Raw genomic sequence first — 13,445 nt, 5'->3', positions numbered from 1 at the left:
TGATGCTGGGGCAGGGCAGGGCTGAGTCTGGAGGAGATGCTGGTGGTGTGACCATCTCCTCTTCCACCTCCAAGTGCCTTGCTTCCTCCTGGAAACGAGAAGATGGCCCCAAAACTAGATACCTACAGGGGAAGTATCTAGAGCTGCTTGCAAGGAGGAGACTGGCACTGCTGAAGCCCCCGGGAGAGGGGGACATGAAGCCAGGGCTGGGAGGTGCTCTGACGCAAGGAGGGAGGGGAAAATGAAAGCCAGTGGAGTGCCTGGGCTGGGAGACAATGCTGATGTGTGGGCTTTGTTGCAGCCTACCAGAGACGACCGCGGGTGGTTCATCAACCCCATAGGACCCAACCCTTGGTGGACGGTGTTGGCTGCGCTCGTCCCAGCTCTGCTCTGCACCATCTTGATATTCATGGACCAGCAGATCAGTGCCGTTATTGTGAACAGGAAGGAGCACAAGCTGAAGGTAAGGGCCTGCGAGAGATGACTCCAGCCCGTTCTGGGCTGCAGGTCTGGGGAGAAGCTCTTATTCCCGATGCTTTCTGAAGGCATTGGTTTGGGACAAGGTCAGGCTGCGTGGCAGGATGCTCTCCTGGATTAACGATGATGCAGGGAGCAAGTGACAGGGCAGTATAGATGAGCAACCTTTTGGAGGAGCAAATTAATCTTGGAGCAATAGAGAAGTGCGTTTTTGTTTTAAAATGGCAGCAGCAGCAGGTGCAGGGAATGAATTGTTTTGATGCGCTGCCAGGGATAACTCAGAGTCACACCTTCCTCGCAAGTGGTAGAATTTTCTTTGTGAGTGGAAAAAATGGTTTGGTGCTTTTGGGTTGTGGGTTGGTTTTTTTTTTGGAGAAGTATGTATCGCACAAGCTCTGCGTATCCCTTGTGTCTGAACTCCTGCCAGATTTTCATGCCAGGTGCTTGTGCAAAGCCTGCATACACCCTTGCTTGTTTCCATTTCTTGTTTTGAATTCTGAAGAAGTTGACTTGTGCTCGAGCAGGGTTTGAGTCTGACTTGCGACGTTATCCTTGCTCTTGTGCTATGGGATGCTCTGTTTCTTGTTTTCCTGCCTGCAGAAAGGATGCGGGTACCACCTGGACCTTTTTGTGGTGGCCGTGATGCTCGGGGTGTGCTCTGTGATGGGGCTGCCCTGGTTTGTGGCTGCGACCGTCCTGTCCATCACCCACGTGAATAGCCTCAAAGTAGAGTCTGACTGCTCAGCTCCAGGAGAACAACCCAAGTTTCTGGGGATACGAGAGCAGAGAGTCACTGGCTTGCTGATCTTTGTGTTCATGGGCTGCTCCGTCTTCTTCACTTCTGTGTTAAAGGTGAGAGGAAAATGCAAACCACCCAACAACCACGAGCTTGTTGGAGGTTACAGAAAAACAGTCCCCTCTCTGCAGGCCTGAGTAGTTAGTTGTGGAGCGGAGGAGGAGGAGGTGATCCCAACCCTTGGGGCTTGACCCACGGTGGGAACCAGCCTCGGTTAGGCTTTGCAGCCCTTCAGGCCCCCGTTTGGTGTGCTCGAGATGAGCAAGCAATGCAACTGCTTGAATTTTTGGGTGTCTTTCAGGCCCGCCCATGTTTATGGGTTACAGTTGAGCATATTCAGACCAGCACATCTGCTGTCTTTCAAACAGGCAGCCCTTTAGTGGCTGCAATTTGCTCCCCAAATGCCGCGGAGCAGCCGTTCCCAGGAGCTAAACACACTGAGGTCATCCCCGTGGGCTTCCTTGCACGTTCCTCCCACAAAGTAATCTCGTCTCTAGGCTAAAAGGAGGCCTGTGGCCTTTGCCTGTTGCCCCAAGAATAGGCAGAAGTGTTTCTTCTACCGCCAGAGAATGCGGCATAGGGTAGCACGGGTGAAATCGCCTATTTTCCTCCAACCTTTCTGGAAAATAGGATTATTCTGAGGAGAGGTAACTCCCAAGTTCAGCCTAAAGCAGAGCCTTAGCTCACTCGTGCGCACAAAATGGCAAAACAATGGTTAAAATCTGACCCATCTCTAAGCCTGAATGGAAAAAGCTTCAAGCAATTTTAGGCAGTGCCTGTGGAAGAGGGTGGTAATACTGAAAATGCAATACAGAAAAAGAAACGATTGCATTCTTTCTTTTTTTTTTTTCTTTCCCCCCCCAGTTTATACCAATGCCTGTGCTTTATGGCGTCTTTCTCTACATGGGTGTGTCGTCGCTCAGAGGAATTCAGGTACGGACTCTTTTACAGCGTGCAGCATGTCGGCTCCCTGGTATTTTGTCTCCGTAGCAGCAGGGAAAAAAGCAGTGGCATGGGAAAAACTTCTCGCAGAGCAAGCAATGAAACTCTTTTGTGTAAGAAAAAGATTGGTGGAGGCACAGGAGGTAGATAGGGCTGGGAGGACCAGGCAAGTTCAGCGCTCTCTGTTGCAGGGTTTAGGGCAGGTCAGTGTTTGGTTACGTGAAAAGCGGGGGAATTTGGTGCAAAGGGAAGGCAGTTTCTACCACTGGTGGAAATCCTCGCGGGGGGATTCAGTGGGCTGAGAAATGCTAATAATGGAATGGCATGGAATAGTTGCCGTTTGGTGGGCAGCTCTCAGGGGCAAGCCGGTTGCTAGATGGAGCGAAGGGAAAATGGGTGCTGCTCCCAGGAGGAACACGGTGGGATCCAGGATTTCTGACGGCAAGCGAGATGCTGCAAAGTGCCTCCACGTCTCGAGAGGGCCAGCAACTTGCCGCAGTCCCAAGGTGGCAACCTTTCCCTTTTATTTCGCAGTTCTTTGATCGCTTGAAGCTGTTTTGGATGCCGGCGAAACACCAGCCGGATTTCATCTAACTGCGGCACGTGCCCTTGCGAAAGGTGCATTTCTTCACGGCGATCCAGCTGACCTGCCTCGTCCTGCTCTGGACCATCAAGGTGTCCCGTGCCGCCATCATCTTTCCCATGATGGTAAGAGCTGCCACCGCTCGGCAGCGGGGTGTTTGCAGCGTTGGAGTGAGAGGTGGCATCGTCTCTGAGCTCACCGCATCTTCCCTCTTATTCGTGAAGATTTTGGCTCTCGTATTTGTCCGGAAAGCGATGGATTTCTGCTTCTCAAAGCGAGAGCTCAGCTCTCTGGATGACCTTATGCCAGAAAGGAAGAAGAAGTTGGACGATGCCAGAAATGAAGCCGGAGAAGAAGACGAGGTAAGGCTTGCTGTGTCCTCGGGGCTGGACATCTCCGTGTGTCTGTGAGATTGCCTGTTTCTCTTACAGCTTGTCTGGAAACGTTGGGGGAAGATCAGCACTCAATCGAAATAGATCCCAATAGCCTGTAACTTTTGTAACCTTTGTTTCCTCAAGTAGCAGTGAGCTGAGCGCTTGAATACAGGTGTAATTTTTAAAACGAGTCGTTTTTCACAAAGGTCATTATCATTATGATGATTATTATTAGATGATGCTGCTGCTGCTGCTGGCAAGACTTGCTCATAATCGCGTTTTGAACACAAAATCCCCCTGCCCCGAAATCTTTGGAGTGAACGGTTTCTCCCCTGCTGCACTAATACCTATAGCTGCCAAGGGGCAGAAGGGGAGGGCAGACTGCTAAGTTTGTGCTGGGCATTCAGCTTATCTCCACTTTGATCAAAGACAGAGAACGTGATTTGTCCCTTTTTTACATCAGGAGTCCAGGAGCGTGATGGAAGCTGCTGCTGCTGCAAGTTCAGTTCAGCTGAACGTGGGGAAGACCAGTGACATGGATATCCCAAAACAAAGCAGTGACAGGTAAAGCCCCACCAAGCGCCAGGAACCCCGGCAAGATTAGCTTGAAGGTGTTTGGCAGAGTTTTCTCCACTTGCCTCTTTGTGGGGCATCCCACAGAAACCAGCAGGCAGCTTGGTGGGAAAATCGAATTCGGGGGCAGGGCTGCAGGAGGCAATTGCAGGGCTCTGACCGCAAGCAGAGTGGCTGCAGCACTCGCGTTTGACCCCCAAACCTTGCCTCATCAGTGCTTTTACGGTAGCTGGAGATCCTCATACTTAACACATGAGGAGTTGCAGGCGTGATCTGTACCAGCAGTGGCTTAGGAACCCGGACCGGGGCTAAGCCCCAGCAAGAGCCTTTGCACAGAGCTGTTGCTCTGCAGCTCCCCGGCTTGCCTCCCAAAACTCCTCATCCAGCAAAACCTCCCACGCTTATGCGGAGCTTTGATTCTCGGGGCTCCGCTGTTCCTCTTGCTGATGCTAATGCCCTTGGTGGCATCAGTTCCCATAATCACGGATTGCTATGTAAAATATTTATTGCAGGACTGATCCTTCTGAGATTGTTATCCTGGATGAAATGTCACAAATGACCGTATGGAAGGCTCTCACTTTGAAGACAGAAACCCTTTGAATCCAGGGAGGAAAAAGGTAAAGGATTGCACGTGAACGTGACCGTGCTCCTCTGCAAGCGACGGCGCACGCCTACACTTTTCCCACGCTTTGGCCGGCAAGGCTGAGCAAATGGCCTGTCCCTGGGAACAGGCAGGGAGGTCTGTGGCATGCAAACCAGCTCCTCTCTGCTGGGGTGGTCCCCCGAACAGGGCTGAATCAGCAGCAGCTGGCAGGTCTTCCACTGATGATGCTCTCCCTCTTTTTCTCTTCCTTTCGCCTTTCCCCACTCCCGCTTTCCACGTTTAGGAATCTTGACTTTGAAGGAGAGGAGTGAGAGCGTGACTCGGGGATGTGCCAACGCAGACAGAGGGAGAAGGCGCTTTGTTTCAGTTGGAGGATTCCCATTAAAGCCATGCAGATGTTTTCAGTTATCCTTGGTGTGCTTCAGGCATTCAGTATCTCTAGACCAGCAAGCTGAGGGGAACGTCACAGTCACGGGGAGTTTGGTGGTGTTAAGTCTGTGTGCGTACGTGCGTGTGGGGGTGTGGGTTTGTAGTGGTAGAGGGACTGCTACTGCTTTATCATTCAGTGCTCTTCTTTTAATACCTAATTCCTCCTCTTTGTTTTCCTTCTCTTTTTTCCAAATGTAAACTGGGAATGTCCAAAATAATTTTCTGTTATATTTGATGCATTCTCCACTTTCTTCTTGATCACGACTGGGTTTTTGGTCTGGTTTGGAGTTCTGGCTTTAATTCACTCTTATGTCTCTTACTGGTACGAGAGGGATGCCCTCTGCAGCAGGGCAGCATAGAGAGCGTCCGAGCAGTTGGCCTAAGGTGAAAGAAAAGCATTTGCTCCCTGCGCTCCAGTTTTACCTTTCTTGGTTGGTTTGGCAAGTATCACAATAATGTGTGATGAACTGACCGTAAACCCCATTAACCGTCTCCCTGTGCCACTGGGGGGGGTTGGTAGGGAATCTGGGAATGAAGTTGTGCCTGGGAAGAAGGGAGGGGTGGAGGGAAGGTGCTCTGAGATTTGGTTGTATTTCTCATTACCCTGCTCTGGTTGATTTGTAATAAATTGAGTTAATTTTCCCCAAGCGGAGTCTCTTTTGTCTGTGATGGTAATTGGTGAGTGATCTCTCCTGTCCTTATCTCGACCCACAAGCTCTTTGTTATATTTTCTCTCCCCTGTCCAGCTGAGGAGGGGGAGTGATAGAACGGCTTTGGTGGGCACCTGGCATCCAGCCAGGGTCAACCCACCACAGGGGGAAATGATGTACTTAAGAAATGATGTACTTAAGCCACACGAAAAAGGCCACAAAGCTCTTGTGAAACAAGATCCCCTTTGTATGATCAACGCATGCCTTGCTAACAACTGTGCCCCTGAAGAAGAACTAAAAAACTGAGAAGAAGGGAACATCCTACTCCAGGAGGCGCCAAAAAGTTGAATAATTGCTAATAGGCATGAAGTCAGAAGCATCTTTGAATACTGGAGGAAAGGTGAAGAAAGGTGGCAGGGGGAGATCATGACCACCAACTCAATTCCACACCAAAAAGACTTACCCCCCCACTCTCCTTGAGCATGTGCTGTAGAAGAAAAGAACACTGGACCTTTAATTCCAAGCAGGGAAACTGTAGCCCAATAGAAACTGTGCAAGATAAGCTACTCCCGGCAATAGTTTTGGGAAGAACTTTGGAAATCGAATATGTATAACTGAACTGTATAAATTGCTTGCCCCTTTAGGCATGAGGGGTGCTAGTGTTGCGGATTACCACCTAGCCCCCATCTTTGCGTAAACATGAACTGGAATAAAATACCTCTGCTCTGCTGTGTTTATATTGGCATTTTGCACCCCGGGTAAACGACCCCACTTTTGGGACAACAGTGGGGCAGGCAAAGCACCGCATCCCGCAGGCCGAGGGGCTCAGGCACCCACGCCGCTGCCGGAGGACTGCCGGCAAGAGGTTTGGCATCTGGCGAGGGGCTGCTGGGCCAGGGTGCCCAGGCACCCACCCCACTCCCCCAGCCGCAGCCACGAGTGCTCTCAGTGCTGGGGCAGAGGCCGTAGCAGCTGCCTGTGCCCAAGCCTGTCCCGAGCGGAGGGAAGACTTTGCTGGCGAGGAGCAATCCAGTGAAGGCATTGCTGAAATTGCTGGGCTTGAAGTTGCTGCCGGGCCAGGAGGGGGCCGAGGGGTCCTTGTGCAGCACGTCCTGCTCCAGGGGCAGCAGCTCTCAGGCCAGCAGCAGTCTGCTGGGGGGGACGCTCAGCAGGGACTCGGGGACGGGGACCCATGATACCGAAAAGCCGGTCGAAGAAACTCTCTAAGACTCATTTTGGAGTTTTAGAAAGTAGGCATTCCTACCCCTACTTCCCACCCCGGCTGGCCAACGCAACGCGCTGCCTACCTTCTTGAAGAACAGCAGTGGTCTGATGCTGACGAAGCCCATCTTGTTCTTCTGGACATGTTTTAGGAGGAAAGCATCCTTGGCCAGGTTCTCGTCAGAGAGGTGGAATTCCACCTGGGACACAACCCTCCTGGCCAGCGGCCGGTCAGGGACGGAGTAGCTGCAGTCCAAGAGATCACCCCCCAGAACATCGCTCACATCGCAGAAGCTCCCGGCAAAGCAGCAGGGACACGGGTGTGACTCGGTGGCCTTTGGGATGTGCAGCACTGCCCAGTCCCAGCCACAGCGGTGCAGATGGCAGAGTCTTGAGGAGCAGGGGGGCTCAGCTGCGCTCTGAAATGAAACGGAGTTTTATGCTTTTAGAAGCGCGCTTGCCTTCACGCCCCCAGCATCGGTCCCTGCCACAAGTTACGCAGCAGATGGCCTTGCACAATCTTGCAGCCAGAGGTGCCTCACGAACAGAGCGCAATCTCTTTGATTAGCAGGATACAGGCCAGGAGAGATCTTTGGCCTCCGGTTCACGGCAGTTGTCCCGACTCCCCCAGGCCACACACTGTTCACACAGCGGGAGCGAGAGGCCTGTGTCCTTGCTACCCTTGGGGTGTCCTTGCTAGCGCCGAATCCTCCAAGCACGAGGAGGGGATGTACTAACCCCATCCCTGGGATCCCGTAGAGCGCAAACAGCCCCAGCGCCCCGACGCCGGATGTTGGGCAGAATCCAGTCCTTTTCTGGGAGCACGCGGCGGCGGGTACCGTCTCCTCCGGGGTGTCACGCACCCAGGGAAAGGGCCACCCCCTCCCAGGGGGATCCAGAGCTGCTGCTTTTCCCAGCAGGAGACTGAAAGACCTGACAGCACTACTGGAGCGAGGGCTGGGGGAAAGCGTGCCACTGAGCGACACCGCGTGACCTTCCTTCATGCCCTCCAGGTCCTTTTTCCTATTTCTGCCTCGCTCCGGTCAACGCAGCGAACAGAAGCGTGGGCAACCGTCACAAATGCATTTGCCATCTGGCGCAAGGAGGCTGCGGCTGCAGCTTGGTCCCCGCTTGGCTCAGCTGAATCAACTTGTTGTTCTTCCCCCACCGGAAAAATACTGTTGAAAGCCAAGAGCATTTGCACCCGCAGACCCCGAGAGCCGCCTGTAGGCCCCGGGGCCACCCCAGCCTCCCTTAACCCTTTCCCTCCCCAGGAGGAGCTGGGGAGGCTCTTGGGGGTGGGGCGGAACACAGGGAGCCCCCACATTCCTTCCGGGGAGACGCCAAAGAGTCCTTGGCAGCCAACAGCCAGAAGGGACCATGGCGCGGCCACCAACGCAGCTCCCACTGCCTGGGCCCTGGGGCCCCCTGGCGCCCCAGCTTTTCCAGCCATTCGTGCTCCCCAAAACTTTCTACCCTTGAGGTAGGGACCGACCCCAACCCCTGCAGCCCAGCGATGCTCTTGGGGAGCAAGAGCAGAGGTGACCGCCGGCCATCGCTCCTGTCTCATTCTCTTAGGCTCAGCCAACCCGTGCCGCCTGCCCACGCGGGAGCAGCCCTTCCCTGCAGCCCGGGCACCCTGGGCCCCCCAGGCACCACCAGCAGGTATGGCACCCCAGTCTGCTCTGGCCCCTTCGCCATCCCCATCACACCCGTTCCCCCGGCACTTTTCGCATGGGGGTTCAGCAAGCCCCGGTGAGCATCCTTGCCCTCGCCCGGGCGGCGCGTGCCCAGTAAAGCCCATCTGCAGAGAATTCCCCAAATATTTGGGGCCACCTCTCCCCTTTCACCTCCTAGATGCCAGTCTCCTCCCCGATTTGCAACCCTGTCCCACCGGCACAGCGGCTCACCCCGTGGGGATCACCCCGGCCACAAGCTCCCCACACCCCTGGCCCAGAGCTGGGGGATGTCGGCCATCAGGGCCGGCTCAGTGGGTGCCCCTGGACAGCCACCCCGGCCCAGCACGGCTCCCCCTCACCCACACAGGTCTGCAGAGGGCTCCATGTGGCTGCCTCTTCGACCCCCGGGTCTTCTGCATCCAGTGGACAACCACCGACCTGCCTCCACCGGCCAGCGCCACGCTCGGCCAAGGCGCCACTTCTCTGCCGGGTGCTGCCCTGTGGGGTCCCACGGGCTGCGGGGCCCCCCAGGGCCAACCATGATACCTCACACACTACAAAAATCAGAGGAGTGGGGTGACCCCAGACCCTCTGGAGCTGCCAGTGTCCATCCCTGGCTACCAGCACAGCGAGGGGCAGCTGGCACAGATCAACATCCCCAGCACAGCCACCCCTGTGGGGGCACCCCTGGGCGGCGATGTCCACACCAGCCCCTGCGCTGCCACCAACAACGAAGCCCTTGGGGACACTGCAGGCGACCTTGCAGTGTCCGAGGAGATGGTCCTGGAAGAGGCCCTAAGGCTCTTCGGTTGCTCCCTGGATGGAGTGGGGGTCAGCCAGGATGCTCCCAGCAGGAGCTCCGTGCCCGAGGACGCTGGTGGCACCAGCGCAGACACCCCAGACCGTGACTTCAGCTCGCTCTCGCTGCCTGAGGAGATGCTCACCCCCGACTACTGCATGCCCAAGCTCAGCGACGCCATGCTGAGCCTCAAAATAGTCAACGGCGGCGGGATGGAGCCCCAGGAGCCGTGGCAGGATGCGGGGATGGACCTGCCACCGTCCCCACCTGCCACGGCCGGCAAGCGGAGGAAGAGGCAGGCGCAGAGCTCCTTGCCAATGGCACCCAGCAAGCGCAGGGCTCTGGCAGCCAACGTGAGGGTGTGTGTGGGGGTGGGGATTAGACAGGGGTGAGAGGGATGGAGATGGGGGGAGTGGGGGGGGTGGGAGAGGAGGGGTGGGGTATATGGCAGGGGGGGTGGGCGGGGGTGGCTAGGGAGGGGTTAGACCAGCTTGGATGGGACCTTTTCTCTTGGCTTTTCAATTAAAAGCTGTTTCTCTAGAACCGCTCGGTGCCTATGTGGGAGGGGGAGGGAGCACAGGGGGCACCAAGAAACAGCCCCCAAGAGGTGCAAAAGCCCCACTGAGCCCCAAATCCGAGCCAGCAAGCCATGAGGGGAACCCAGCCACCCCCAGGGCCTAGTCACCACCAGCGGGGCAGGCGATGGTGGGGGGGGACGGGAACGGGAACAACTCCCCTCTCCCCTTCCCCAGGGGAAGCAGCCCTTTGGTGGGGAAGCCAGGACAGACAGGTCCCTGCAGGACTCACGGACACGGCCCCACGCAGAAAGCAGCACAGAGCCCCTGCGACAACAACAGACCTTGGGGGCCGGGGGGGACACGGGCACACACGACAACAAGGGCTGCAAGACCTTCGTCTTGAACACCACCAGGGTCCCCTCCAGCAGGGACAGGGCTCGGTGCACAGCCCTTCAAAGCCTCAAGACCATCACGGCCTTCCTCGGGTCCCACTGACCTCAGCCCCCAAGAGACCAGCTTTGCCTCACTGACACAGCAAAATAATGCCAAATCACCCTAAGAATGGCGAGGGAGGGAGCTGCAGGCCAGGCAGGGACCCTCCTCCACTTGTCTGGCTGCACCTTGGGCAGCTGCAAGACCAGCAAGGGGGGAGAAAAAATCAGAAGGAAAAAAAAAAAAAAAAATCACTGCACCGGCCAGAAAGTGCCTGAAAACTTCATCCCTCTTCATTGCCCATTTCCCATGCGAGCTCCACAACCTGGGAGCAACGCAGCCAATAGAACTTCGAGAAGCAGACTCACAGCCTGCTGCAGCTGGCCCTGCTCGAGCAGCCGAGGTGGGCTGGATGATCTCTAGAGGTCTCTTTCAGCATCCATTCTGTGCTGCTGTGACTCTGTCTCTATCATGGTTTAAGCTATAAAAATGAGAGCTATAAAAATGGAACGCTGTGTTAAGAGCACAAGGCTCTGCTAGCAACGACCTTGCTGTGGCTCCTTGCTGTGCTGAGCCCAACCGCGTTTTTAAGAGTAGATTCTTAGTGTGAGCAAAAGTGTGATTATTTTATTTTGTAATTTATGTAAATAAAGTGGGTTTGTTTTGTTTTTTTTTTTAAATAAGACTCTTCCAGAGCTCAGGTCAGGCTGAACCTGAGGGAAAGGGGCAGACCCTCGCAGAGGGCAGAGCCACATCATGATAGGGGGGCCAGCAGGATCAGGGGGCCATGCGACACCCCCTGCTCACGTCCTGCCGGCTCCAGGAAGATGGTTGCACAAAGGACTCGGGGCGCAGCTCCAGGGACAGGGGTTTGGTGACCTGGCTCCAGCGCCTCTGGGGCCAGGGGCTAGGAGCTGTCGGGGGCTTCGGGGCTGTCAGGGGCTTCGGGACTGGGGGCTGCAGCCCTCTGCTTCAGAGGGACGATGCAGATGCTGTTCTTGGCCTCTTTGACTCTCCACCACGAGCCAAGCCTGCAGATGAGAGAGATGGGGGCTACCCTCCGCCAAGCCCTTGGAGGAGCAGGGGGGGGCTGTGCCCCTGGGCAGCACCAGGGAGGGGGGACAGTACCGGTGCTGCTGTCCAAGGCCAGCCACCAGGAAGTCACCGGCTGCAGAGAACTTGAGGCTGTTAACAAAACCCACCTGGAGGGGACAGGGCAGGGTGAGGGGCTCTGGCAGCCTCCTCCTGCCGCCCAGGGAGGGGAGCCCCCGCCCAGAGATGCCCCAAGCCCAGCTCCAATCCCCCACCTCCCCATCCATACCAACGGGATGTCCCAGAGGGGCTCCAGCTTCCGAAATCCCTCACCGCACTTCCAGAGCTTCACGCTGGCGCTGTGGGAGCCTGGGGCAGAGAGAGAAGACTGCCATGCACTCCCACCCAGGTAAGGGAGCAGGACGCCCCCCTCTCCACACCCCCACTCCAAAGCAGCTGCCACACACCTGTAGCCAGGAGGTCCCTGTTGCGCAGGGCGGCCACTGCTGAGATCCAGTATGGCTGCTGCAGGCCCTGGGCATCCTGCATGCCATGTGCCTGCCGGGCCAGTGCCAGCGGCTTCTTTTTCGTTAGCCCCCACAGGGCTAGGGACCTGCCAGGGAGGGAAGGGGCGAGGGGGCCGAGGGGGGCACCGCCTGCGCACCCCAGGCACCACCCCGGCCCTGTGCTCACCCGTCATCGGCGCCTGACACCATGTGCTCCTCACTGATGAGCTGGATACAATCGATGGAGCCCCTGTGAAGAGAAGGGGCAACTGCCATCAGTTATGAGCATGCTTTGGGATCCTATTTAGGAGACAAGGGCTCACCGGGGCATCAGCATCCCCACAGTGCCGGCAGGCTCCTAGTGATGCTTGGCACCTGCACACCGCTGCCCCAGCCTGACCCCCCTGCCTGCAGCCCCCTCTCCCGCCCCAGACCTACTGGTGCCCGTAAAACACAAGCTGCGACTCCTCCGGGATCTTCCAGAGCCGCACGGTACCGTCCCGGCCCCCTGCCGTCACACAGCACTCCCGGCTCAGGCTGTCCAGCCCCGTGATGACATCCTGGTGCCCGAACCTGGAGAAGGAGATGGCAAAGTGCTGTGGCAAGCAGGGCCCTCTGCTACCACAACTCCCCCGGGCCTGCTGGCTCTTGTGACTTCTGACATCCCCAGGCAGGAGTGGCTGCGCAGCTTGCGGTGCGGGCAGGAGGCAGAGCTGCCCTTCCTGCTGGGGACGTGGAGGGGAGGATGCTGCTGGAGTCAGAGCATTGGTGGCTTTGTAGCTCCCGAGCTCGGCCACGTCAGCCCAAAGCAGCACAGGATCCTTGGACGGTGGGAGGCAGAAAAAGGGATTCGCCCCGGCGTGGCCCCGCAGAGGGGAGGGAAGGCTTCAGTTTCAACTTTGGCTTCAGCTTTGGCGTGGCCTTCTCCTTCCCTCTGTTTCAACAGCCCAGCAGAGCAGCTGGTGCTTTGTGGCAAAGATGAAGCGCGTGGACAGGCGTTGTCCTAGACCACTGGAAAGAGTGGCTGTCCTGCCACTCTCTGGAGGCTGCCGTGTCCTCCTCCAGCTGAGGTGTCTCCTTTCCTGTTAGACCTCAGGAAGAGGAGATACCCCAGCCTGCAGAGCATCCTAGGGCTGGGGCTCCAGCGTTGTCTCTGCCTGAGCAGAGTCCTCGCTGGGGACTGAGTGTGACCTCATCCGTGCCCTCGTCATCTGTAAACTCAGCCGTGGTAGGTTAAACCTCGACTTCAGCCTTCCTCGTCCCAGGATGAGGAGTGTCTGAGTTGCCAGGGAGGAGACCAAGGGGCTGGTGTCTTTGCTTGGGCCTTGAAGGACTGTGGGGACAAAGCAGCAGAGGTGAGGTGACAGCCCCATATCCCTTCCAGGCAGGGCACATTGCACCTCACGATTCCCAGGGCCAGGAGGGAACCAGGGGGCAGATGGCTCAGCTGGAAGCTGCTGGTTAGGAATACGCCCCTCCCGAAACACCCCTCTTCCCACAGATGTGCTGGGAGCAGAGCCCCCCTTGCCCAGGCTGGGGGGGGAGCTCCATGCCAAGGTCCTTCCTCCTCCCCGCTGCCCTCACTCACTCTCTCTGATGTACTTGTGCTCGTTCTCGTGCTCATCCACATCCCGTCCAAGGAGTCCTGGGGGGACACAGCATGTCAGGGACCCACTGGCCATCAGGGACCCACCAGCCAGCCTGTCTGGCCACACAGTTCCCTGGGGAGGGCTGACCCCAGGGTGCAGCATCGGGGAGGGGATGGATGAGCCTCCTGCCAGCCCTACCTGTGCAGGCAGGAGTGGGAGAGAGTGAAGGGGTGCCCCACAG

The 13,445-nt window shown here is 56.9% G+C and overlaps 1 protein-coding gene across 2 annotated transcripts; it reads left to right on the top strand.

Moving 5' to 3' along the window:
• Positions 1-366: 366 nt before the first annotated feature.
• Positions 367-5,229, top strand: LOC126036751 (electroneutral sodium bicarbonate exchanger 1-like). 2 transcript variants are annotated; one of them, XR_007505301.1, is made up of 8 exons: positions 367-463; positions 1,078-1,329; positions 2,138-2,206; positions 2,750-2,923; positions 3,023-3,160; positions 3,636-3,736; positions 4,258-4,362; positions 4,633-5,229. XR_007505301.1 is itself a non-coding variant. In XM_049796787.1 (4 exons), exons 1-4 carry the CDS (start codon positions 410-412, stop codon positions 2,807-2,809), a joined length of 435 nt encoding a protein of 144 aa, XP_049652744.1. In that variant the 5' UTR covers positions 367-409; the 3' UTR covers positions 2,810-3,003. The 2 variants fall into 2 exon arrangements, 1 of the variants encoding a protein (XP_049652744.1); XM_049796787.1 differs by lacking the exons at positions 3,023-3,160; positions 3,636-3,736; positions 4,258-4,362; positions 4,633-5,229 and having other exon boundaries at positions 2,750-3,003.
• The last annotated feature ends 8,216 nt before the right edge of the window (positions 5,230-13,445 follow it).

Source organism: Accipiter gentilis, unplaced genomic scaffold (assembly GCF_929443795.1).
Source record: "Accipiter gentilis unplaced genomic scaffold, bAccGen1.1, whole genome shotgun sequence".
Classification (NCBI taxonomy): Eukaryota; Metazoa; Chordata; class Aves; order Accipitriformes; family Accipitridae; genus Astur; species Astur gentilis.
This window is presented reverse-complemented; position numbering and strand designations above follow the sequence as displayed.

Bases quoted from the DNA above. Each gene is read 5' to 3' on its own strand.
- LOC126036751 (XM_049796787.1), top strand. From the start codon at position 410: ATGGACCAGCAGATCAGTGCCGTTATTGTGAACAGGAAGGAGCACAAG. The intron at 464-1,077 runs GTAAGGGCCTGC...TCCTGCCTGCAG, and splicing joins GGAAGGAGCACAAGCTGAAG to AAAGGATGCGGGTACCACCT. The intron at 2,207-2,749 runs GTACGGACTCTT...TTTATTTCGCAG, and splicing joins CGTCGCTCAGAGGAATTCAG to TTCTTTGATCGCTTGAAGCT.